Source organism: Peromyscus maniculatus, chromosome 8 (genome assembly GCF_049852395.1).
Source record: "Peromyscus maniculatus bairdii isolate BWxNUB_F1_BW_parent chromosome 8, HU_Pman_BW_mat_3.1, whole genome shotgun sequence".
Lineage (NCBI taxonomy): Eukaryota > Metazoa > Chordata > Mammalia > Rodentia > Cricetidae > Peromyscus > Peromyscus maniculatus.
Window position 1 is genome coordinate 20,566,756 of NC_134859.1, and position 26,571 is coordinate 20,593,326.

The window sequence follows — 26,571 nt, forward strand, 5'->3', positions numbered from 1 at the left end:
CATTCCCATATCTCGGGACCCCGAGGCCTCAGTTAGCTCCACACAGCTCAGTTTATTCCTCAGTGGGATGCCACAGCCACCTGCTGACTCACAGAGCTTCTGTATGGATGAGTTGGCAGTGGAAGATGAAAACTCATAACCTCAGCAATGGCCACTGCAGTTCCTTTCAGTGTTGAAACTCCGAGGGTTTTCTAGAAAATGTAATTCTTTACAAGTAATCACCCTTTGGGGGGTGGTTAATATGCACAAGGCAGAGGCAATTTTGGATTAAACCTTGGCTTTTGTCTTCATACTTAGTGAAACGCAGCCCTAAAACATGTCCAAAGAAACAGGCATTGAATTAAAGCATTCTGAGGCCTGCCTGCTTGGGAATAAATATATGACTTTTAAAAACATCTGTATCTTTTTCCCTGCTGTATTTTTAAGTTAAAAGAAAAAAAAAACCCTTTTTATTTTGACATATTCTCAATTTTGAAGAGGTTAGAGCTGATATGAATGGCCAGTGTTTCTTGGCTCTGCTACACACTTAGAAATAAAAAAGCGTTCTTTATTCCTAATAGGAGCCTGGGAGGTGATCCTGGCATTGCCTCTGTTTTATGAGTAGGAAAGGGAGGCATTTACAAGCCCAGCTATGTGCTCAATGTGGTGATTTGAATGATATGTCCCCCACAGTCCAGACATCTGAATACTTGGTCCCTAGTTGGTGGCTAGATGGGGAGGCTCAGGAGGTATGATATGGCCTTGCTGAGAAAGTATGTCACTGGGGATGGGCTTTGAGGTTTCCAAAGACTTGCACTATGCGAACTTCCCTGCTGTGATGGCGACTCTTATCCCTCAGGAACCATGAGCCCCACATAAACCCTTCTTTGTATAAGCTGCCTTCGTCATGGTGTTTTGTCACAGCAACAGAAGAGCAACTAATACACTCAGGTCGGACACACAGCACGCAGCCCCCCACTGTCTGATTCGGACCCTCGTGAGCATCCTCAGGTCCACTAGGGACTCTTGCTGATGTGCATGGAATCCCTGTGCAGTCAGAGCCGAGTGCAGAGACTGTGCTGTTTGGCCTCACAGACAGTAGACACTGTCGGGGTTGCTGAATCTTCCACAGAGGGCCCCCCTCCTGCCACCCCACCCCGTACAGAGCTTCCGCTCGAGGGACCCCAGACCTACCTAAGACGACCGTATTGAAGGAAACCATCTCCTTGTCTTTGCCATCATTGTAGAAGGCCAGGTGCCACAGGCCCACATCCAGGTACTGCACGAACACGGCCTCGTTCTGCACCAGGGTCTGGATGCTGCGGCGTTCCCTGGGCGACTCCACCACACTCCACTTCTCCTTTCCATCCAGGCGTTCCATGAAGTCATACTGGGGAGCAGAGAGAGGGCAGCCACGTGTAAAGCCAGTTTCAGACCTGTACCCTTAGCCAGCACGGCCCTCCTGCCCACCAGCTAATGGAGAAGTACTTTTTCACTAGGGTTTCGTAAAGTAAAATCAGCCGCAGTAAAATCAGTAAAAGTTGTGATGGCAATATCAGCTGCAGGTTATTATGCCTATACTGATAATTGTTAATTTATTTTTCATGGTGCTGGAGTTTGAACCCAGGGCCTTGCAGATGCCAGGCAAGCGCTCTGCTGCTGAGCTATAATTACATCCCTTGTTCTATTTTTATTTTGAGACGGAATCTGGATAATTTCCTTAGGTTGTTTTTGAACTTGTGATCTTTTTGCCTCAGTCTCTCAAGTAACTACATTTATAGATGCTTGCCAATACTCCAGGCTTAATTTTTATCTATATTTTGTAATGCTGGGAACTAAACCTAAGGTCTCATGTATGCTAGACAAGTGTTCTTCCCCTGAGCTTTATTTCCGCTCTGTATTATTATTAATCCTATTTTTGTTGGTCACAAGCTCTCATCGGTCATTCTGGAATAAAAAAAAAAACAAAATTACTTTAATTGTAAGGATTCCCCCTTTGTGCACACGCTCTCTCTCTCTGTCTCTCTCTGTCTCTCTCTCTGTCTCTCTCTGTCTCTCTGTCTTTCTCTCTTTGTCTCTCTCTCTCTCTCTGTCTCTCTCTGTCTCTCTCTGTCTCTGTCTCTCTCTCTGTCTCTCTCTCTCTGTCTCTCTCTCTCTCTCTCTCTCTCTCTCTCTCTCTGTGTGTGTGTGTGTGCGCGTGCATGTGTGTTTTGTTGAGTACTGAAGCCAGGAAGCCAGGAAGCCAGGAAGCCAGGAAGCCAGGGCCTTTAAAGTCACATACCTCCTAAATGGCAAAGTAAAAATTGGGACAAAGTTCTGTTCAGCTATAATGCTTCTGCCTCGATAGTGCCTGGCCTTAAATAAACCAACATTTAAATATTGAACTCCATTTCAGCGGAAACCAGGTAGTAAGTTGCTAGAGATGAACGCAACACAAATCTGACAGTTAAGGTCCGTCATCCCCTGGAAAGGATGAAGGAATGGAAGGATGCAGTGTTATCCAAAACAGACTTGGTTGAAGTACCAGGTGAAATCTTACGGCAGGGCAGTGGGAGCCACTGAAAACTCTTGAGCAGTGACTGCTGGGATAAAAGGACGTTCTGAGGAATTAGTTTTTGGAGGTGGGATATGAGATATTCTATAAGGAATGGAAGTAAGAAGGGGAACTGGTTTAGGAAGTGGAGACTGCACACAGTCATGTGTGAGGGGAAAGGAGTTGGAGAGGACAGTAAGCAAGGAGTAGGCACCCGAGGGACAATAAAGGGAGAGAAGCCACGAATTGCCCATAGGCTGGACAGGGAAGATGTAGGGGAAGGCAAAGAGGACTCCAATGTTTCTTCCTGTTGACAAGAAAATCGATAAACCCCCGGTAGAAATGGATGGATCTCACAAACTCAAAGTCACCGCACAGAACAGTTCCTTGCACTCTGACTCCCAGAGAAGACCCTGAGTGCGGAGCTTCAGCAGATTAAAAACTTCTCTGCAGGATCAAGTGCTTTCTGCTTTCCCCTCTGCGAAAAGAGTTCCACACATGGCAGACATCAGCCCCCTCACAACTTCATAGCCAGGAGCTCCAGGAATTGCCTAACTTTGTATCTCCCTCATCAGAGTGGCCCATTTTCCATCAGAAACACGATCGTTACAAACAAAAGACAGTAATCTTAAGCACAGAGGCTCTGCCGTTAGACAAACCCAGGTTTGAATTCTGACTCCATACTTGCTATTGTTTGACATTGGGTCTATTTTTATTCTCAGGGGTGGTGGCACCTGAGGTTCAGGAATACCATTACAGGGATGGCATAAGCTAATGCTTAGGGCAGTGCCGGGGAGATAAGAAATTAAAAAGTACTTGGTGACGGAGGGCCACCTACTTGCAGATCGGAAGGACCCCAGGGAAGCAGCATGTGGCTCTAGCTGTTCATATGGGGAGTGCGATGGCTCTTCCTGGGAAGAAGAAATGGCCCAGATCTCAGTAAATAAGTGTTTGTGTGGAGCTTCCCTCTGCCCCATACTCCACTGGTCACCATTGTCCTTATGAGCTGAAATAAATGATTTGGAGGGAGGTGACAAACGGACACTGCTTCCAGAGACCTTTGTAACCAAAGCATTTGTTCCCTAGCAACCTCGTAAATGTCGGACCACGAACACTGGTGTCTACAGAGTGCTGTCAGCTAGAGCAATGGCTGTAACTTCCTTGGTGGTGAGGTGAGAAGAATAGGCTTCATTTGGGGTCCGAGTTATCACCCTCATGAGGAAAAGTTTGGGGAAGGTGATTACTTGTGTGCAGCCATTGCTCATGACTAATTTGGGCATTAGTCATCTGGTGCAGAACTGGCTGGCCAGCCGAGGGACACAGAAATGGCTCAGGACTAGTGGCGGGTCTTGCTGTCCAGCCAATCAAATGACTAGGGAAGAAGGCATTTTTCAGAGTAGAGGAAGGGCATTTATTCTGGCTGGCTCCTTGGAGTCCTTCTGTGGAGGTTTAGAGGGCAGTTTTCATTTAGGGGAAATCTGCCAGCTGTGGGTTCTCAAACAAGGCGTGAATGGGAGGGTGAGATGAGATACGGTGGCCCACACATCTCACTTCTGTATCCCTTTATGTACTCCATCATTTCCTAAGCTCTTATCTTATTCCCTAAATGACACAATTGTTCTTGCGCCCATCATTAGTCCACGCAGAAGGATGTAAGCTGCGGGCACAGGGACTTGGTGGCTGCTGGAGTGTTTAGAGCGACAACGTCAGGCTTCGCTTGCCTGGGTCAGGCTGTGGGCTCTGCTCTCCACTTGCTTGCTGGCATTTTGTGTAAGCTGTCAAAGGCCTGCGCCTCTGTCTTCTTGTCCTTGCAATAGGCATGGCAATAGTTTCCATAGCAAAATGCAGCTCTAAGAATGAACTGAACTGATGTACGTGGTGCCTGGAACTGCGAGCGCTATGTGCGTGAGCAACTTCAGCCATCTTTATTAGCCGTCCCTCCCCTACCAAATCTGCCTAGAGCAGAAACTGATCGATACATGTTTGTTAAATATCAAATGAATAAAATAGCAGGTTTGTAAACGCGTGATATGGAGGGAAACAAAATTGGAACGAAGTAAAAGTTTTGTCTCCGATGATGATTTTTGCCGTCTTAACTGGGAAAGGAGAGGATAGCTGTAGCCAGCCTGGCATGACCCGTCAGAACATGTGTGTGATTGGGGGCTGTGGGCCCGGCATCTGAAAATTCATCAACACCGTGAAGATTTGAGAGAGGCTCAGGACTCTGCTCCCTAGTTCATGGGCATGATCAGCACTGTGTGCAGGCATTCTCCCTCAGCTTGCCTCAGTTCCCTCCCTTCTTTGACACTGTAACTTGGTGGCCTCCGTGGCGGAGATCACTATGGTCCTGTAGTCCCTTTACTGCCAGCGGGGGATATGATCATTTAGGACAATGGAACACAAGCCATAGAATCCTTCTGATGCGGTCATCAGGTGCCCTGTGAATCTCTCACATACCCTCTCTCCTTTTCTGAGTGTGCCAGGGCATGGTACAACCTAAGGCAGCAGTGCCCAAGATAGTTGTGGTCTGGGTGTGACAATTAGCACCCGGAGAAGATCCTGGAGTTGCTCCAGGAGCTATCTACCCATAACTGCTGGTAACAACAAGCCTCTGAAAGGGTGACCTGTCCCTTCTGCAGGCTTCGTGGATCTCTCAGCTCCATTTCTCTTTCCCTTTCCTGGGTGCTCCCCAAGATGGCAGCAGATTCCAGCCTTGTTCTCATTTCTCACCAGGCAGAAGAGGACGAGTTACCCAAGAGAATGTGGCAGTGTCACCCCCTGGTGAAACTGTACTTCTGTTATCTGTAGCGTGCCTCTCCCAGTTTGCCAGTGGAGCCTCTCAGTCGGCACACCTGGTCCTCTTTCAGCGAAACATCTGGCTTCTCTATTCATAGACTGATACAGCACAAGCATCATTCATTGCTGCTGTGATACAGGGAAGGGCCAGAAGCACAATGTGGGTCTACAGAGCCAAGTGTGAAGACCCAAGTCCAGGGGAGGGGCCAGGAGCTAGCAAGGTGCTGCTAGGCAGGGCGGCCTGCTGGTTCAGGGTGCCTCTGTTCTCCAGGATGTGGCTTCAGACAGTGATCAGCCAGTGCACCTGATAGAGGGGTGTTCCTATAAGGACAGCAGTTCCAGAAGCCTGGCTAGAGCTCCATCTTCACTGAGGACTGATAACTCAGGCTCATTCCTCTGTTCCAGGAACTTACGGTAATCCATTCAGGAAATGGGGACATTCAGGGACCATGCTCTGCTTAGCTGGCTATAAAGGTCATGGCATGACACATTCTAACAGGTCTACAGTTCCCTGAAGGGCATTAGGAGTGCATAACCCAGCCATAACAGAAGAGACACAAGTGGCCTCTGTCTCTTTAACACTGATGGGGCGGGTGGGGTGGGGTGGGGTGGGGTGGAACAGTACAATAACCTGGAATAGACAATGTCCCTCTTCCTCAAAGTACTCTCTCTCTCTCTCTCTCTCTCTCTCTCTCTCTCTCTCTCTCTCTCTCTCTCTCTCTCTCTCTCTCTCTCTTTCTCTCTCTCATTCTCTGACCTTGGAGAAACAACCCCAGCTGACACACAATGAGAGGGCTGTGCCTGTGAGCCATCAGTCATGCCCGAAAGTGGCATGAAAACGCAACTTTGACGAGAGCTGGAGTGGCAAAGAAATAAACCACAGTAAATATTTGACTGATCCAATTATAAATCTCCCCAATTCTTGGCAGAGAGCGAGGAGGAATGGTAATTAAGATAACTTAGTGGGTTTCCAGAGGAGCTGGTGGAGAGAAGAGACACCCGCCCTGGCTGAGCCTAAGCCAGGGGGCCTGTCGCTTTCCCAGAAGGGAAAGCGGCCCTCCACACACAGGGAGCACACAACCCCCAGGTTGCTGCTGGAAGCCTCCAGAATACAAACCTGCCAAGGAGGGCAAGGTTAAAGACAGACCCATTGCCCTTCAGGAAGATGTTATTACTGGGTCCAGGACCCTGGGAAGCTGGAAAATAACTTTTCTGTCACTTGGAACGTCTGCTTGCTGAGGGTTGACGCGACTGGGCAAAGCAATAAATGGTGACATTTCCCAGAGCTAGCCTGCCACTCCGCTGCTCCCCTTGCAGCCTCCTGGCGGCATCCTTGGTCTCCTAGGTCTGAGGCTGGGTCTCTCTCAGTGGACAGGGCACAGGCAGCAGGTGGTGGGATTTTAGGGGGCAGCATGTGCGAGCTGGGGCTGCTTGGCGTCCCCATTACCATGCAGCCTGGCTGCATTCAGTGGCAGGAATGACTTGGCACAGAAGGTCACTCGAGCCTTGCACATCTGTCTCTGCCAGCCAGGCCTGGGGCACAGTGGGTCCAGCTGAGTTCTCATCTAGGCTCAGCACAGCCTTTCTGCTGGCTTTCCAAGGGGCTGCGGGAAGAGTGAAAGGTAGAAGAAGGGCCAAGGCTGAATTGGGGTGGGGTGGGGGGCATGCAGGGGGTCGGGTAAGGCTTGCCTGAGTGGGTCGGACTGTGGAAGCAGAGCAGATCAGCCTTAGAGTGAAGGCCTTCCTGAGCTCCAATACAGGAAACTGGGTTGCTTTTCCAGATCAGGTAAGAGTCCATGAGCCCTTTGGAGACAGGGAGGACCCAGCTGGGGTCCTTAACACCAGGAGTCAGGTAGGGTCCACCCAGAAGGGTGGAATTCTTGATTCATTCCTACATAACTTCTTGCAATGGCAAAAGAGTTCCCATCAAAAGTAAGAAGAGTTTATTGTGATTTAGCACTTGCTTTTTTGTTTGATTTCTTCTGCGACTGGGTCTCACTATGCAGCCTGGCTGTCCTGGAACTCACTCTATAGACCAGGCAGGCCTTGAATGCACAAGAATCAGCCCACCTCTGCCTCCCATGTGCTGGAATTAAAGGTGTGTGCCACTACACCTGGCTTTTTAAAAATAATATTTATCCTATTTTAAACTATGTGTGTATGTGAATCTCTCTCTCTCTCTCTCTCTCTCTCTCTCTCTCTCTCTCTCTCTCTCTCTTTCTCTCTGTGTGTGCCCATGGAGGCTGGAAGAGGGTTCCCTAGGAGTGGGAGTCACAAGAAGCTGTGAACTGTCTGATGTGGGTGCTGGAAACTGAACTCATATCCTCTAGAAGAGCAGTAAATGTTCTTAACCTCTGAGCCATCTCTTTAGCCCCGCTCTTTTGTTATTTTGAGTTTTTCTTCTTTAAATCTTACTGTGTAGCCCAGGACAGATTGAAATCCATGGCTGTGTGATTTGAACGAGAATTGCCTCATTGTAAGGAGTCTTCTTCTGGCCTACCAGCCAGTTCCCAAGTAATGACATGGAGACATATTATTAATTATGAAAGCTCAGCCTATAGCTTAGGCTTGTTCCTAACTAGCTCTTATAACTTAATCAATTTCTGCTTATCTGCTTTTTACCATGTGGCTTTTTACCTTTTTTTCATTCTGTATGTCTGACTCCCTCCATGTCTCCTCTGAACCTCGATTATGGCCTCCTGCTTTCCTCTCTCTGCCCGGAAGTCCTGCCTCTCTCTACCTCCTGCCTAGTTATTGGCCGTTCAGCTCTTTATTAAACCAACCACAGCAATATACCTTCACACAGTGTCCAGATATCCCACAGCTCCCCATATTCTTATTCTTTTGAATGCTTGGTCCTCAGTTGGTAGAACTGTTTGGGAATTTAGGAGGTTTGCTCTTGTTGGAGGGGGTGTGTCACTGGGGGGTGGGCTTTGAGGTTTTAAAACCTCATGCCATTCCCAGTTAGCTTTCTCCTCCTCATGCTTGTGGATCAGATGTGAGCTCTCAGCTACTGCTCTGGCTCCATGCCTGCCTGCTGCCATGCTCCCTGCCATGATGGTCATGGACTCTAACCCCCTGGGACCGTGAGCCCACACATCCAATGCTTTCTTTTAGAAGTTGCCTTGGACATGGTGTCTTGTCACAGCAACAGAAAAGAAATGGAGACAATGATTCTCTGCCTCCACCTCCCGAGTACTGAGATTATAGGCGTGTGCCACCATGCCTGGTTTCTGGCTGGCACTTGTGACCGAAGTAGTCCTAAAAACCTCTGCCTTTGCTTTTATATCTTTGGAGGGAAGAGTGACTGCTGCAGGGTTGGAGAAAGCACCATATACCCTGGAGCAGGGAGGGCTGCAGTCCACGGCTTGAATTTGATGTTCAGGGATCCAGACAACCACAGGCAGCTGCTCTAGATGCCAGCTTGGCTGGTAGCTGGTTTGGCTTGTGGGTCCTTTCAAGATGCCACTGAAGGAAGAACTCAGCTGGGCTTGGGCAGAACAGGTAGAAAGGATGCTTGGGCAGCCTCGTTGGTTTTTCTAGGTGCTGGTCACACCTGCACTACCGCTTCCCTGAGAGCCAGCCCCTTTCCAGCTCCCTTCTCTCTCTTCCATGTGTTCTAGCCACACTGTTTGCTCTTTTCCGATGGCACACCAACACATCTCAGTCTAACGACTTGGGCACCAGCTGCTCCCTCTTGCATGGCTGCCCTTCTCCTGCCCACACAGCTGTCTGCTGCTCGTCAATCCTGTCTTTGCCTCCACGTTGTCACTTCAGAAAGGATGCCTCTGACCACCCACTCTAAAACACGTTTCTTTGTTTCCATTCTCAGCAGAAGCTCATTACTCTGAAAAACCTTGCTATTCACCAATTTAGAGCTCACCTCTGTCTTCTTGGATATGAGCTCCTGAAGGGTGGAGTTTATATCTAGTGACAGAACATATGTGGTGGCCTAGTGGGGGTGAGTGAGTATACATAGGGTGTGGGTGTGCATTTAAAAAATAAAGCACAATCATCCACTACACCACCCTGGGACCATGTAGCATGCTGCACCTGACCTCAGATAGGGACCCCCAGCATAGCATCTACCCCACCTATTTCTACCTTTAGGGTAGTGGGGCATTCTGTGACCCACCCCTACAGAACACTGCCCACTCCCACTGGGACCTAGTCCCTGCCATCAAAGTACTACTAGAGTCCAACACACGGCCTGCAGACATATGAAGACTGCCTGTAAGAACCTACTAAGCCTGTAGGTTTGCTCCTGGGCTCAGAAGTTGTACCTGTTCTAGTTGGTCTGAGACCACTTCTGATACCCCATTCACATGTCAACAGAGTTGCTACAAGACTGAACTTCAAGCACCATTCAGCGGGTCCACCACCTGAAAAGTTGGGGAAACAGCCAAGATCCAAACACCTACTCAACAAAGGTGAGACCAGAGAGTCATACCAATAACCACCACCAGTCACCTAAATACAGATGCCTAGATCTCACTGCAAAAATACAAACTACATAAATAACCAAGACAACATGCTTTCTCCAGAAATTAGTGCTCCCATTGTAATGTTTCCTGAGAAAGACAACTTAACTGATACACAAGACAATGACTTCAAAATAGCAATTATAAAGATGTTAAAAAAATTCAAAGAGAATAAGAATAAATACCTGAATAAAGACAGAAAAACAGATGAATGACATAACGAAAACAATTTAAAATACAGAAACAGAATTTAATAAATAGATAGATAGAATTTCTGAAGAAAAGCCAAACTGAAATAAAACTTGAAATGGAAAACTCAGAAAGTCAAACAAAAGGCTCAGAGGAAAGCCTCAATAGATTGGATCAAGTAGAAGAGAGAATATCAGGCCTCAAAGACCAGGTAGCGAATTGGATCACCCAGTCAAATAAAATGCTAAATCTAAACAAATATACAAAACCAGGAATGGAAAATCCAGAAATTCTGGGACTCTATAAAAAGACCACACCTATAAATGTGTAGATGAGAGAGAAGAAACCTAGTTTAAAGGCACAGAAAATATTTTCAACAAGATCGTAGAAAAAAAATCTTCTTAAATCTTGGACCCATCAAGATGTTAGAGGCATACAGAACACCAAACAAACAGGGCCAGATATTTTCCATGTCACATAATAATCAAAACACTAGGTGCATAGAAAAAAGAAAGGATATTGAAATCTTCAAGAGAGAAAGACCAAGTCATATACAAGGCAGGCCCACCAGAATAACACCTTACTTTTCAGACAGCCTAGATTAATGATCTACAAGCCTGAAAGACCACAGATGCCAACCTAGATTACTATACCCAGGAAAAACATCAATGGTGGGGGCTGGATAGAAGACTCAGTGGTTAAGAGCACTGGGTGCTCTTCCAGAGGTCTTGGGTTCAATTCCCAGCACCTACACAGTGGCTTACATCTGTCTATAACTGTAGTCCTATGGGATTCGATATCTTCTTCTGGTGTGCAGATATACATGTAGACAAAAAATCCATAAATTGTAGCACAAATCTTAACAAGTCTTATTAATAAAAACAACCCCAGGGCCAGGTATTGGGGTGAACACTGGAAGATCAGAGAAACAGAACATCTACAGCTAAGCTCACCTTGCCAATTCCTCAGCTGATCTCGTTTCCTCAAACTGGAAGCCTCTGTGTCCTCATCTGAATGGATCTTAGCTGAACTGCTGCTCAATAGCCTAAAAGCTTAATCAGGCCTAAAAAACCTCTAGTTCCTGGTCCTCACACCTTATGTACTTTTCTGCTTCCTGCCATCACTTCCTGAGATTAAATGCATGTGTCACCATGCCTGGCTGTTTCCAGTGTGGCTTTGAACTCACAGAGATCCAGATGGATCTCTGCCTTTGGAATGCTAGGATTAAAGGTGTGTGTGCGCGCCACCATTTTCTGGCCTCTATATCTAGTTAGTGGCTGGTCTGTTCTCTGACCCCAAATAAGTTTATTAAGGTTCACAATATATTGGGGAACACAATATCACCACAAGAAATCTTTAAAAATCTGTGAATCATAATCCCAGGAGAAAGCCAAACTTTCTATGATAAAAAGAGATTTAAGGAATTTATGTCCAGTAAGTCAGTCCCACAGAGGATACTAAAAGGAATACTTTTGTCTTAAGGACCAAACACACCCAAAAGAGCATGAGGAATAAGTAAATAATTCCAGAACAATTCATCAGAAGATGTCTAAGAAAACACCATCACAACAAAACATCAGGAATTATTAAATGTTGCTTAATAACAACTCAATATTAATGGTCTCAGTTCCCCCAATTGAAAGTTACAGACTAACAAATTGGGTAAGAAAACAGAATCCATCTTTTTGATTCCTTCAAGAAACATACTTCACCATTAATAGATACCACCTCAGGGCAGAAAGATAAAGGTATAACAGGGAGAGCTATTTTACTCTATGACAAAATAAGCTTCAAGGCCACACTAGTCAGAAAACTAGTCAGAAGAGAGAGGGAAGGATATTTCATACCCAATAAAGAAAAACCCTACCCAAAAGATACTACAGTTCTAAATAGTTATGCACCAGACACAAGAGCACCTAATTTCATAAAAGGAATGCTATTAGCTCTAAGATCACAGATTGACCCCAACACAGTGATGGTGGGTGACCTCAATACCCAACTCCCAACAATATACGGGTCATCCGGACAAACCCAATAGAGAAATCCTGAAGTTAAATGACATCAGAAATCGAATGGATCTATAGACTTTTATAGAACATTCCACCCAAATACTAGAGATTACATTATCTTTTCAACAGCCCATGGAACTTTCTCCAAAATCAACCACGAAGTAGGATACAAACTAAGTCTCAGCAAATGAAGAAAAATTGTATCATATTATGCATATATCTGACCACCAAGGAATAAAATTTGCATAACAACAATAGAAACTGCAGAAAATAAACAAACCCATGGAAACAAAACAACATACTATTGAATGAAAATTCTGTCAAGGAAGAAATCAAGAAGGAAATTTAAAAAAAAATCTAAAATTGAATGGATATGGAAACACAACAGGTGAAAAGTCTATGAGACACAATGAAGGCAGGCCTAAGATGAAAGTTTATAGCACCAAATGCCTACATAAAAATGGGAGAGATGTCATATTAACAACTTAATAATACACTTGAGGTCCTAAGAGAAACAAGTACAAACAACACCTGAAAGAGTATATGACTGGCCTGGAGAGATGGCTCAGTGGTTAAGAGCACTGGCTGCTCTTCCAGAGGTTCTGAGTTCAATTCCCATCTATCAAAGAGTGGCTCACAACCATCTAGAATGAGATCTGGTGCTCTCTTCTGGCCTGCAGGGGTACATGCAGGCAGAACACTATTCATAATAAATAAATTTAAGAAATAAACTCAAGGCTAAAATTAATGAAATAAAAAATTACAAAGAATCAATCAAATGAAGAGTTCTTTGAAAAGATTAACAACATTGGCAAGCCTTTAGCCAAAGTAAGCAAACGAAAGGTAGCGAGGACTCAGAAACATTAGAGCAGATACCGAGGAAATCCAGAGGACCTTAAGGACAGACTCTAGAAGTTTATTATTCCACTAAATTGGAATATCCAAAAGAATGATGAATTTCTAGATATATATGACATATACAAATGAAATCTAGATGGAACACATAATTTAAACAAACTCATAACAACCAATGAGAGAGAAGCAGTAATAAAAAAACTCCCAACTAAAAACAGACCAGGGCCAGATGGATACAGTGTGAAATTCTACCAGAACTTCACAGAACTAACACCAATACTCCTCAAATTATTCTGTAAAATAGGAAAGGAAGAAACACTGCCAAACTCTTTCAATGAAACCAGTATTATCCAGAAACCAAACCAGGCAAAGATACAATAACAACAACAACAACAACAACAGCAGCAGCAACAACAACAACAAAAAAAAAAAAAAAGAAAGAAAAGAAAGGAAAGAAAAGAAAAACAAAAGAAAAAGAAAAGAAAAACAAAATTACAGGCCAACATCTCTGATGAACACAGGTGTAAAATTTTTTAATAAACACTTGCAAATTGAATTCATGAACACATCAAAAAGATTATTTACTATGACCAAATTGACTTTATCCCAGATATGTAGATATGGCTCGACATATATCAATCAGCAGTTGCAATCTACCACATAAACAGACTCAAGGATAGAAGCCACACGATCATCTTATGAGATGCAGAAAATAGCTTTGACAAAATCCGACGTTTCTTCATGATACAAGTCCTGGGAGAAACTAGGGATTCAGGGGACATATCTCAACACAATAAAGGCAACGTGCAACAAGCTCACAGCCAACATTGTATTTATGCTAAATAGAGAAAAACTCTCCTCTATTTCCACTAAAGTCAGGAACAAGATCAGGATGTCTGCTCTCTCCATTCCTGTTCAACATAGTGCTTAAGTCTTAGCTAGAGCCATAAGAAAACTGAAGGAGACCAAGGAAATACAAATAGGAAAAGAAATAGCCCAAACATCTGTATTTGCAGCTGATAGGATTCCATCATTAGACTCCACTGAGAAACTGACGCTGATAGATGGGTGGCAGTCCCACCCTTAGGACAAGCCTGCACCCTCACAAACCTTAGACTGAGTTATCTTGTATAATATTAGAGGGACCAGCCTCAATATTATACATCCCAGGGGCTCAGGAGAGAGAACTACTGACGGCAAGGACTATTTTCTGTAAATTGAATCTCAGCACACCAAGTTCTATAGTCCACTTGCTTTAATTCCTCTGGCATAACATCCTTTATACACAGCTTCAGTTCTGTTCTCATGTCTAGCTCCTTTCTTGCCTGATTTCTCTCTATATTTATCTACTGTCCCTTCTATGTTCTATCTTAATTCCTTTGTCTAGTTCTGCCCCTTCTAGGTTCTCATCTTCTAGTTCTTTCCCCTATCAGCTCCTCTCCCGTCTCCTTCTCTCTCATCTGGCTCTTCCTCATCTTGTTCTTCCCCATCTGGCTCTTCCTCATCTTCCATCTCGTTCCTCTAGTCCTCTCTTCTAGCCCTTCAATCTAGTTCTTCCCCATCTCAGTTCGTTCCTCTCAAGTTCTTACCCATCTAGTTCTTCCATTCTCCTCTCTCTTCTCTGTCCTCTCCTGCCCTGGGAGTTCTGGTATATATACACTTACAAGCAGTATTTCCTTAGCAGTGCAAAGCCAGGCTTCCAGGGTCAAATGGAGGGGTGATAAGAATAGGCTTAATTGACACATCCGCCAGGCCTTCTCAAACAGGTAACCTGGATGCTTAAGTCTGTTCTTAGAGAGTACAGAGGTATCTCTGATAAGGTACTTTCCTCCATCCGGTGATGGACCTGGCCGGATGCTACCAATAATGATAATTACAGGGAGGCTTGAACTGGGAGTTCTGGCTGAGCATAGCTGTTAGCACAGAAGGTTATCTAAATATTCCTAGAAGTGGTTAGGTAAGGAGTTAGAGGTCTATAAAGTTAGTAAGGCTGTAAGAAAGGAGGGGTCTGAGCTAAATTGTGTAAAGCTATTACTTAATGTCTACCTGACCTAGGCAGTGTCCCCTTGTGGAATTTACCTTAAGTCAGGAGACTCGCCTGTGGGTTGTTATCACTGTTAATCCTCGGAAATTGGGTGACCACCTGGGTGATGTCTCCTTTAGTCAGTCCACATTGTTAGCCCTTCTTAGGGAAAAATCAATTGGGAAAACTATGAAGGCACACATGATTTTCATAACAGAATACAGCTGATATATAACAAGCCAAGTAACACCAAAAACTCCTTGGGATTTGGCTTCCTCTGGAGGAATTCCCTGATTCCTCCAGGTAGTGACTTTGCCATAACCAGCTGAGTTCTTATGATATTCCTGCGGCACACAGCAGAGTTATGGGTTTTGTAAGACAGTGATCCCTCCAGGAATTGGGGTCGCAAGGAAATGCAGTCCACTGGTGTCATTCGGTGTGAATGAAAGGGCAATGACCAGGTATTGCCTGTCCAGAGGGACTGCACCGTTTAAAACCAAGCTATCCCAGACGCCAGGGAACAGGGAAGAGCTACACATATGAGGGCCTGAATTTAGACTGACACAAACCCAAGGTTGAGAGACAGATCTGGAAGCAATTATAAAAAAAGAGGAGACCTGGGTGCTGAGCAGCTAAAAACAGTGGGTTAGCAGGAGGCTTGGCTAAGGCAGTCAAGTGTATAATCCTGCCTTTGGTGGCCAGCGGTCAGTCTCATCAACTGGGAATAACAAAGGAATTTGGTAGCCCTGAGCCTGAGCTCAGCAGGGGGTCAGCCTCTGGCTCCACCTATCTGCTTTTTGGCTGAAGAGTCTGGGAACTCAAAAGTGCTGGGTGATTAACACTTAGGAGATTGTGGAAGTGTGAAGACCTGCCATTCTTACCCGTACAGAGTGGTTGCTTCCCATACGCCCAATGTGGGAGTCACCCCGAGCTCAGACATTGGCCTCCTCAGGCATATGGCCCAGGGAGTCCCAGGACAGACATTGGCCTCCTCAGGCATATGGCCCAGGGAGTCCCAGGACAGTGGAAGAAACTGCCCAGCTCATGACTGCGTATCTAAGTAAGGCCAGCAGAGGCACAAGGAAGGGATGCTATGACAGGCAGCCCAGCCGACATCAGACACTTGTCCAGGATCGGCTCAGTACCAGCATATGCCATAGAAAGGACAAGAGCCTAGATCAGCTGATTCTCATACTTTCCACGCTCCCATGCATAAAACCAGACGCTTCCCAGTCTCTAGAGCCAGGAAGAAGCAACTCCAATAGTTCTGTTTACTGTCTTCAATTTTCTTTTGACCTCCGTGTTTACCCCTTTTCTTCTTTTTTCTTCCTTCCTTCCTTCCTTCCTTCCTTCCTTCCTTCCTTCCTTCCTTCCTTCCTTCCTTCCTTCCCTCCCTCCCTCCCTCCCTCCCTCCCTCCCTCCCTCCCTCCCTCCCTCTCTCTCTCTCTCTTTCTTTTTTTTTTTTTCCGAGACAGGGTTTCTCTGTGTAGTTTTGGTGCCTGACCTGGATCTCGCTCTGTAGCCCAGGCTGGCCTCGAACTCACAAAGATCTGTCTGGTTCTGCCTCCCGAGTGCTGGGATTAAAGGCGTGCGCCACCACCGCCTGGCCCCCCTCCCCTTCTAATCACACTTTCTGCAGTGTTTTTACTTTATAATATTAAAAATATTAATATTTAAAAATGATTTTTACATTTTTTCCTTCTATTCAATAACTATACTTTTCTAATGACCTTTATCATTACTTTAAATTTTATCATTTTATCATGACTTTAAACTTTATCATTTCCTTTAAATATTTTGCTTCCTTTTTTTGTTCTTTTGTCAAGTTCCCTATTTTATACTGTACTACTACACTTTTAATAATATTTTAAAATAATTAGAAAACTTTATGCTTCTATTTTGAATTTCTCCTTACATTTATTTATTTTTGAACTTTCATATGATTGGGGAACCCTTTTTCATTGTTATTTGTTTTATTCTTTTCCTGAATACCTTGCTCTTTTCTCTTTCCTTCAAAAAAATATTCTTCTCCATTCTTCTTTATACTTCCCTGGCCCCCTCCCTTTATTTCACTCACTCTTTTTACATTTATCCTAAATGACCTTGAACTTCGCAGCACATTCTGCACTAGTTTTTACCATTTGCTTCGTTGTGATCATAAAAAAAGCGGGGCGTCCATCAATTAGAAGTGTATTTCTTCATTGGTCTTTCATAGTTTGGTGTTGTATGTATAGCTGTTCATTTTCTCCTCCCTGAGTGACATGGGGTGATAAGGACTCAGACAAAAGCACCCAGGAAAAAGATTCCCCCAATAAAACTAGAAAAGATCATTAAACTAACAGAAGCACCAACCGCAACCCAGAATACAGGAAACATGGGGAAAGATTACTCCTCCCAAAGGTACCAACCCTTCAACTATCAGCTTAAAGGATGCTGAAACAGGCAACATGCTGGATGAAGATGCTACATGTTTGCTGATAGAACTGATCAGTGACTGCAGAGAGGTTACACAGAAGCCTAGGAATTCAATCCAGGGTGCAGAGGAAAGCCAGCGACACAGAGGAAAGGCCACCCAATGGATGAGGTAATCAGACACATGGATGGGTAAAATCTAGCAAAGTAGTTTGGAAAAAAAAAAAGAAATGTAAAACACAATGAGTTAAATACAAAACCACAGTGGAAAACAGGAGATGACCTGACCAAGCAGAACAAAGACAGTCATGGATGGGGCAACAAGACTAGAGAAATATTACATTTAAAGGAAGGAAATTAAAGAGTGCAAACATAGCATCTAAGAATTCTGGGATACAATCAAGAGACCAAACTTAAAATCTACAAGATAGAAAAAAGTGCTGAGATACAATGAAAGGCACAGAGATTGTATTTAATAAAATTATAGCAGAAAATCCCTTAAATTTGGAGAAAGAGATGGTTATCCAAACACCAGAAACATTTAACATACCATAGACATGACTAGAGAAGAGTCTTCCCACGAGGCTCCATAGTCAAAATGTCAAAAGGAATCAATATTAACAACCACAGGAAAGAACAGCAACTTATCTACAAAGGTACGTTCATTAGAATAGTAGCAGACCTCTCGTCAGCAACTCTAGAAACCAGGGAGTTATTAAATGATACATTTCAAGTCTTGAAAGTAGATAACTGCTAAGTAAATCTATCCTTGGAAACTGAGAGAAAATTAGGCCATTTCTAGACAAGCATAAACGAAGGACATTCACAACCAAGCCCAAACCAGTAAGAAGGTAACCTTATACTGATTAAGGAAACAATCTATCAAGAGAACACCGCTGTTGTAAAAATATATGCACCGAACATGTGTATACTTAATATAAAACAAACACCACTAGAGGTGAATCCACAGGTTAATCTTGGCACAATAGTAGTGGGTGACTTCAACACCCTACTCTCACCGATATACAGGTCATCACACACAAAAAGAACAGCAAAACATCTAAATTAAATGAAACCATACATTAAGTAGATTTAACAGACATCTACAGAACATTCCACTCCAATATTGCAGAATATACATTCTTCTCAGCAGGTTAATCTTGGCACAATAGTAGTGGGTGATTTCAACACCCTACTCTCACCAATATACAGGTCATCACACACACAAAAAGAACAGCAAAACAACTAAATTAAATGAAATCATAGATTAAGTAGATTTAACAGACATCTACAGAACATTACACTCCAATATTGCAGAATATACATTCTTCTCAGCAGCCCATAAAACTGTCTACAAGATAGGTCATATATTAAGACACAAAGCAAGTCTTAACAAATAAAGGAAAATTGAAGTAATTACTTGTAGTCTATCTGATCACAACAGAATAAAATTAGGAATCAATAGCAAGAGGAAAATGCAGCACATATATACATTCAAAGAGATGAATTCCTTGAGAGTTTTTGTTTTTCTATTTTTTTTCAGTTCTGGGGACCAAGTCTTGGGCCTTGAGCTTGCTAGGCAAATACTCTACCATGTCGTAAAACTCTTAACTCCTGCACATAGAGATCAAATAGCACATTATTGAATGATGAATGAGTAACTGAAGAAATCAAGAAAGAAAGAAAAAAATCTGGAGGGTGCTATGTAGGCTCTTAGAGGAAGAAAAGGCACCATTGGGTCTTGTCCAACTGTGAGTCCTATGATCTATGAGACCAAGTGCAAAAATGGCACAACTGTTATTCAACTTGACTTTACACTCACTCACTCCACAGGAGGAAAGCCATGTTTGACACTGTAAGTCTGACTTAGAAAACATGGTTGGGGAGATCATAGGCCATAGCAGGGAACTAAATATATTTGTTTTGATAAACTGACACACTGTTAAGCTGCCATCTACATATTTATATTTACCCAGAGACAAAAACTACTCTAATTCTTAATCAGTGAAGCCTCTTCCAGTGGATGATGGAGAATAAAGAGAATCATGGCTGCACAAGTGGGTGAGCAGAAGTGATGTAGGAGTGCAAAGATACTGCTTGGGCTGGAGAGATGGCTCAGCAGTTAAGAGCACTGGCTGTTCTTCCGGAGGTCCTGAGTTCAATTCCCAGCAACCACATGGTGGCTCCCAACCATCTGTAATGAGATCTGGCGCCCTCTTCTGGCATGCAGTCATACATACTGTATACATAATAAATAAATCTTAAAAAAAAAAAAAAGATATGTCTTTATACCATCCTCACTAAGTGTCAGGAAACATTGCAGAAGAAGGGGAGCAAAGATCGGAAGAGCCAGAAGATAAGGAAAAGGACTATAAAAATGTCATCTTCAGGCAAGACCTAGCCATTGCAATCATAAGCTCATAGCAGCTGTGGATGCCTACAAAAGAGTCAGGCATGGATAGAAGAGGGACTCATGGGGCCTTAGCTCTTGCTGCTTAACTATTTGCTACTGATGGATACAGGGAGCAGGGCAATCCTTGCCTTCAGTTCTGTGTCCACCAATGACTACACCAGGTTCCACCAGACACTTCTAATCCAATGGTCACACAGACAGCCTTGGTTAAACTAAATAGGTCACAAAACAAAACTAAAAGTCATGTACCTGGGAAAGGGACTGGTTGACAAGAGTTGTTAGGAATGAGAAGTAGATATGAGGAGGCAATGTTGAGGAGAGTAATCAGACATATATGTATATATGACACCAAACAAGAAAATTAATTAACCTTGTTGCATGAAAAAGATTAGGAAAGAAATTAATGAAATAGAAGTGAGAGAAACAATACAAAGAATTTATAAAAAAAAAATGGATTCTTATAATTGACAAACCCTTAGCCAAACTAAGCAAAAGAGAGAAGAGACCAAAGTAAAAACAATTAGAGACGAAATTGAACCATCATAACAATTACTGAAGAAATTCATAAACTCACTATGACATATCTTAAAAACATATTACACTGAATTGGAAAATCTAAAAGAAATGGATGAACTTCTAGATGCATATGATCTACCAAAATTAAACCAAGATGAGATAAATAATTTAAACAGATCTATAAGAAGCAGTGAGATTGAACAAGTAATAAAAAATTTCCCAACTATAAAAAGCCACGGCCCAGATGGACTCATTGCTGAATTCTACCAGACCTTCCAAGAACTGACACCAAAGCTTCTCAAAGTATTCCACAAAAACAGGAAAGGAAGGAACAGTACCAAACTCTATTTATGAAGGCAGTTATCCCGAAACCCAAAATGGATTAAAAACATAACAAAAAAGAAAGTTATAAACAAATATTCCAGATGAACGTAGATACAAGAAATTTCAACAAAATACTTGCAATCTTAATTCAAGAATACATCAAAATGTTACTTTTCATGACCAAGTAGGCTTTGACAATGACTGTAGGGATGGTTTAACAAATACAAATAAATAAATGTAATAAAACACATAAATGGACTCAAGGGCAGAAAGCACATGATCATCTCAGCAGATACAGAAAGGGTTTTCTAAGAAAATCCAACATCCCTACATGATAAAAGTCCTAAGGAAACTTAGAATATAAGGAACATACCTTAACATAATAAAGACTACTTATGACAAAAGAACAATCATTGTATTTAATGGGGGAAACACTCAAAGCATTCCCACTAAAATCAGGGATAAGACAAGGGTGTCCACTTTCCTCTCATTCAATACAATGCTAGAACTCCCAGCTACAGCAATAAGATATGAGAAACAAATAAAAGAGATGGAAATAGAAAAGTATCTATGGTGGTTTGAATGGGAATGCCCCCATAGGCTTATGTATTTGAACGCTTGGTTGGTAGAACTGTTTGGGAAGGATTCAGAGGTGTGGCCTTGCTGGAGGAGATGTGGCACCTTTGAGGTTTAGAAAGACCATGATATTCTCTATTAGTTCTCTCTCTCTCTCTCTCTCTCTCTCTCTCTCTCTCTCTCTCTCTCTCTCTCTCTCTCTCACACACACACACACACACACACACTTTCTTTCTCTCTGCCTCATGGCTGTGTCTCAACATGTAAGCTCTCAGCTACTGCTCAAATGCCATGCTTGCTGGCTTGCTGTCATGTTTCCCACCATGATGGTCATGGACTCTAACCCTTGAAAATGGTAAACTCCCAATAAACTCTTTCTTCTATAAGTTGCCTTGGTCATGACATCTTATCACAGCAATAGAAAAGTAACTACAACAGCCTCCTTATTTGAAGATGTTGTGATTCTAGATATAAGAGACCCCAGAGACTCTCTTTTCCAAGGAAAGTCTTAGATCTGATAAACACTTGGAGAAAAAACAGCAGGGTACAAAATTAGCATAAAAAACCAGTAGCCATCATATATTCCAATAATAAACACCATGAGGAAAAAATTAGGGAAACAATCTCATTAAAAATTGCCTCAAAAATTTCTGGGAATGAACTACCCAAGGATCTGAACAACCTCTATTATTAAAACCAAGACACTAGTGTAGATGAATTTCTAAACAGTCTTACTAAATAAAAAACACAGAGCCAAATATAGGGGTGAAAGCCATAGAGATCAAGGAAATAGTGAGAGTCACCAGCTAACCTTAGCTCACCACACTGCTGTAGCTTCCCAAGAGAACCAGCTTCCTCCTGTCTAATATTGCCTTGCTGTTCTGCTTTCTCATTGGCTCTTAGCCCAGCCACCTCACTTCCTCATCACTGCCTGTCTGTATAGACCTCTAGGTCTCTATGGTTGGTACTGGGATTAAGGGCGGGTGTCACCATGCTTGACTGTGTCCTTGAACACACAGAGACTCTGCCTGCCATGTGATGGATTAAGGGCATGTGCTACCACCGCCTGCCTTTTGTTTATGGCTGGCTATGACCTCTGATCTCCAGGCAAACTTTATGTATTAACATACAAATAAAATATCACCACATTTCAGCACAAATAAAATATCACCACACACTAGAGGATGGGAAGAATTCCCATATTCATGTATTGGAAATATCAACATTGTGAAAATAGCCATCTTACCGAAATATCTTACCAAAAGCAATCTGCATATTCAATACAATCTGCATCAAAATGTCAAAACCACTTTTCAAAGAAACAGAGAAACAGTCTTAAAATTCATTTGGAAGCAGAGAAGAACTCAGGTAGCCAAAGCAACCCTGAGCGAACAGTATAATGCTGGAGGTATTCAATTTCAAATGTAGTACAGAGCCATAGTAACGGAAGCAGAATGGTACTGGTAAAAAAAAAAAAAAACAAGCAAACAAACAAGACCACATGTGGATCAACAGAACAGAAAATGCTGACATAAACCCATGCGAGTACAACCACTCAATTTTTTATTATTTGTTTTTGAGATTATAACATAATTACATCATTCTCCCTTCCCTTTCCTCCCTCCAAAGCTCCCCATACACCCTTCCTTGCTCTCTTTCAAATTCAAGGACTGTTTTGTTCATTAATTATTGCTATATACACATATGTATACACACATACACACACACACATACACACACACATATGTATAATGCCCTTAGTCTGTATGATTACTTGTATGTGTGTTTTCAGGGCTGACCATTTGGTATTGGGTAAACAGTTGGCATACTCTTCCCTGGGGAAGACTCTTTCTCCCACTTTTAGTTTTCCTTAGTTCTTTGTGTAGGGTTTAGGCCTCATGTGATTTCCCTGGTACATGTTAGTGTGTCTATTGTTGTCCTTGTTCAGCTTATGTTTGGGCAGTCATGTTGGTGAGACTTCATGCTGTAGCTTTTGGCATTTGTTGGAGACACAATCTCAAAGCAAACTCCCCGTGTCTCTGGCTCTTAACAATCTTTTCATCCTCTCTTTTGCAGTGTTTCCTGAGCCTTAGGCAGCCACCTGATTTTTGACAAAGAAGCAATAAATACTTATTGGAGAAAAGAGCTTCTTCCACAAATGGTGCCGAGCAAACTGGATATCCACAGGAAAAAGAGTGAGGAATGAAAACAGATCATCTTTTACCTTACACAAAACCGAATGCCAAATGAATCAATGACCCCAAATCTTCTCAAATGCTAGAGGAAAAAAGTAGAGAGAACACTTCAAGATGTAGACACAAGTAAGAACTTTCTGCATATGATCCTGGTCCCTCAGAAAATGAGACCAATTACCAACAAATAGGGCCTCATGAAATTAAAGATGTTTCTACACAACAAAGAAAACAGTTAACCGAGTGAAATGGCAGCCTGCAGAATGGGATAAAACCTTTGCTAGCTATCCATTTAACAGAGGAGAAATATCTGGAATTTATTAAGAATTAACAAAATAAAACAATGAGACCAACAATAAGCCAAAAACCAAAAACTGAGCATCAACAAACAAATAACCCAATAAAAAATGGACTAAGGGGCTGAGGTGAGGATTTTCAAAAGAAGAAATCCAAATGGTTGACAAACACTTTAAAATGTGTCCAATATCCTTAACCACTGAGAAATGAAAATGAAAACTATTCTGAGAGCTCTCTTCCCCTGTCTGAATGGCTACAGTAAGAAGATGAAGGACCACCGATGTTGGAGAGAGAGTGGAGAAAGAACTCTTCCTGTTGCTAGAAGTGTGATCTGGTGGACCTGCTACCGAGTTGGTATGATGGTTTCTCAGAAAGCTAAAAATAGCATTACCATAGGATCCAGCTATACCACCCAAAGGACTGTATGTCATACTAGAAAGATACATGCCCATCTGTGTCCATTGCTGCTCTAGCCGCAATAGCAAGAGAATGCAGTCAACACCATCAAGAGATGGAAATGTGGAGCTACACACGATGGGATTTTATTAAGCAGTGAAGGAAAATGAATTTATGAATGTGCTGTTCCTCCGTAAGAGGAAGAAAAGGAGGCCTTAAGGGAGAATTGGTAGGGAGGATAATAGAACACATGTGAAATGGAAGTGAAGGAGGAATCCTGGGGATGCAAGTGTTGATGAGAGGATGGAGGACGAAGGAGAGGACGGGTGGAGAAAGGGTCAACCTAAACCTTGGAAGTATGAAAATTCCATAAGGAAACCAGTTGCTTTTCATACTAATAAAATATAAAAATAATATCAAAGTAATACATTTGCTTCAATATGAAAGTTACATTTTAAAAATAAAAATGCTTGCCGGGCGTTGGTGGCGTACGCCTTTAATCCCAGCACTCGGGAGGCAGAGGCAGGTGGATCTCTGTGAGTTCGAGGCCAGCCTGGTCTCCAAAGCCAGTTCCAGGAAAGGCGCAAAGTTACATAGAGAAACCCTGTCTTGAAAAACAAACAAACAAACAAACAAACAAACAAACAAAAAAATGCTTCCCTGTAGCTGCATGTGGTGACTTAGGTCTGTAATCTTAGTACTTGGGAGGTGAGGGAAGGAGGATCAGAAGTTCAAGATCATCCTCAGCTACAAAGTGAGTTCAAGGCCAGCCTGTCTCAATACCTTCCTTTGCTGCAGAAAGTCTTCCCATAGAGGAAAAGGGATAGTTTCACTGCTGAATTCTACCAAACCACTAAGGGTGAACTAAAACCAACATTACTCAAAGTGTGTCACGAAATAGAAAGGGAAAGCACACCACCAATCTCCTTGTATGAGGCCGGTATCATATTTACACCAAGGAGACAATAAAAGGGAAAATATGGACCAATATTTTTGATTAATACACAGGAAAAAGAGGGAAACACTTCAAGATATAGAGATAGGCTAGGACTTCCTGTAAAGGACTCCAAGAGCAGAGGAAATAAACCAAATTATTTACAAATACGATTACACAAGATTTAAAAACTTCTTCCCAGCAAAAGAGACTAGCCCACATAATGAACTTCAAAAATTAAACACCAGAAATAACCAAATATATAAATAGGCCAATAAGCTGAATAGAGTTTTCGAAGAGGAAATACAAATGGCCAATAAGTGTTTTCCTTCCTTCCTGATCCCCTCTCCCTCTCTCTTTCTTTCCTTCTCTCTTTTAAAGTATTCAGCCCTCTTAGCCATCAGGGAGACGCAAATAAATTGTTTTGTGATTCCATTCCCTCTCCGTCAGAAATGGCTATCATCAAGAAAACAAATTACAGCAAATGCTGGCGAGGATTCGGGGAAAGAAGAACTCTTCTCCACTGCTGGCTGGAGGGTGAACCTGTGTAGCCACTATGGAAGTCAGTATGGAGTTTCCTAAGAATGTTAGAGCAGACAGCTTCAAAACCAGAACCTACCATGTGACCCATGGTACTCTACCACTCCTGGGTATGTAATCAGTGGACTCTTAGCGTGCCACAGAGGCGTTCACATTCGTGTTTACTGCCATGGTACTCCCACAGCCAAGACACAGTCAGCTTGGATGTCACCAGATGAGTGGATAAAGAACGTGTGGTGCATACACAAAACAGGACTTTTTCCATCGTAAAGAAAACTGAAATCATAATATTTACAGGAAAATGTATAGAACAGGAATTCATTGTCAAATGACATACACCATACTCAGACAGATACTGCATGTTTTTCTTATCTGCAGAATCTAGATTTTAAGTGGGTGTGTGCGTGTGCGTGTGCGTGTGCGTGTGTGTGTGTGTGTGTGTGTGTGTGTGTGTGTGTGTGTGTGTACCATGAAAGAAGAAAGGGGACCCTAAGATAAAGATATCTTAAGGGGTAGAGGAAGAAAAAATAATGGAATACATGAGGCACTAAAGTAGAAGGGGGTTCTTTGGAGAAAAAAAAAAAGAAGTGACCGAGAAGAAGGGAGTAGGGACAACAGAGCAGAAAGGGGGCGAATAGGAATGAAGTATAATGACATATAAGTATTAAAATGCTTTAATGGGACCCATCACTTTGTAAGTTAACTAAATTTGGTTTAAAGTTTACGTTCCCAGTGAGAAGGTGACTTAGGGCCTTAGAGTTCTTGTATGCTTTCTTCTTTAAAAAAAGATATTTGCTTCAGTCTGTGGTGTGCATCTAGGCCTGCATATGTACCAACTCAACATGGGGGTGCAGCCATGAGATCCCCAGAGGGTTGTCCTTTCCATACTTCCAGCTTGTAAGACTCAGTTCAAAAAAGAGAAGCTGCATCTTGGGTGTGAGCTGGGGGCTAAGAAACAGCATCTTCAACTGGGCGTGGTGGTGCACGCCTTTAATCCCAGCACTTAGGAGACAGAGGCAGGTGAATCTCTGAGTTCTAGGCCAGCCTGGTCTACAGAGCAAGTTCAAGGACAGGCAGCACTACACAGAGAAACCTTGTCTCAAAAA

General features: G+C 42.9%; 1 protein-coding gene across 15 annotated transcripts in view; it reads right to left on the reverse strand.

Annotated features, from left to right (window-relative positions):
- Positions 1-26,571, reverse strand: part of Tenm2 (teneurin transmembrane protein 2) — a 1,247,217-nt gene that overhangs the window by 162,271 nt on the left and 1,058,375 nt on the right. For all 15 annotated transcript variants that reach the window (XM_016005141.3, XM_076578176.1, XM_076578168.1 and 12 more), the window contains one exon: positions 1,174-1,369. In XM_016005141.3, the coding sequence (XP_015860627.1) occupies positions 1,174-1,369 (196 nt within the window). The remainder of the gene's footprint in view (positions 1-1,173; positions 1,370-26,571) is intronic.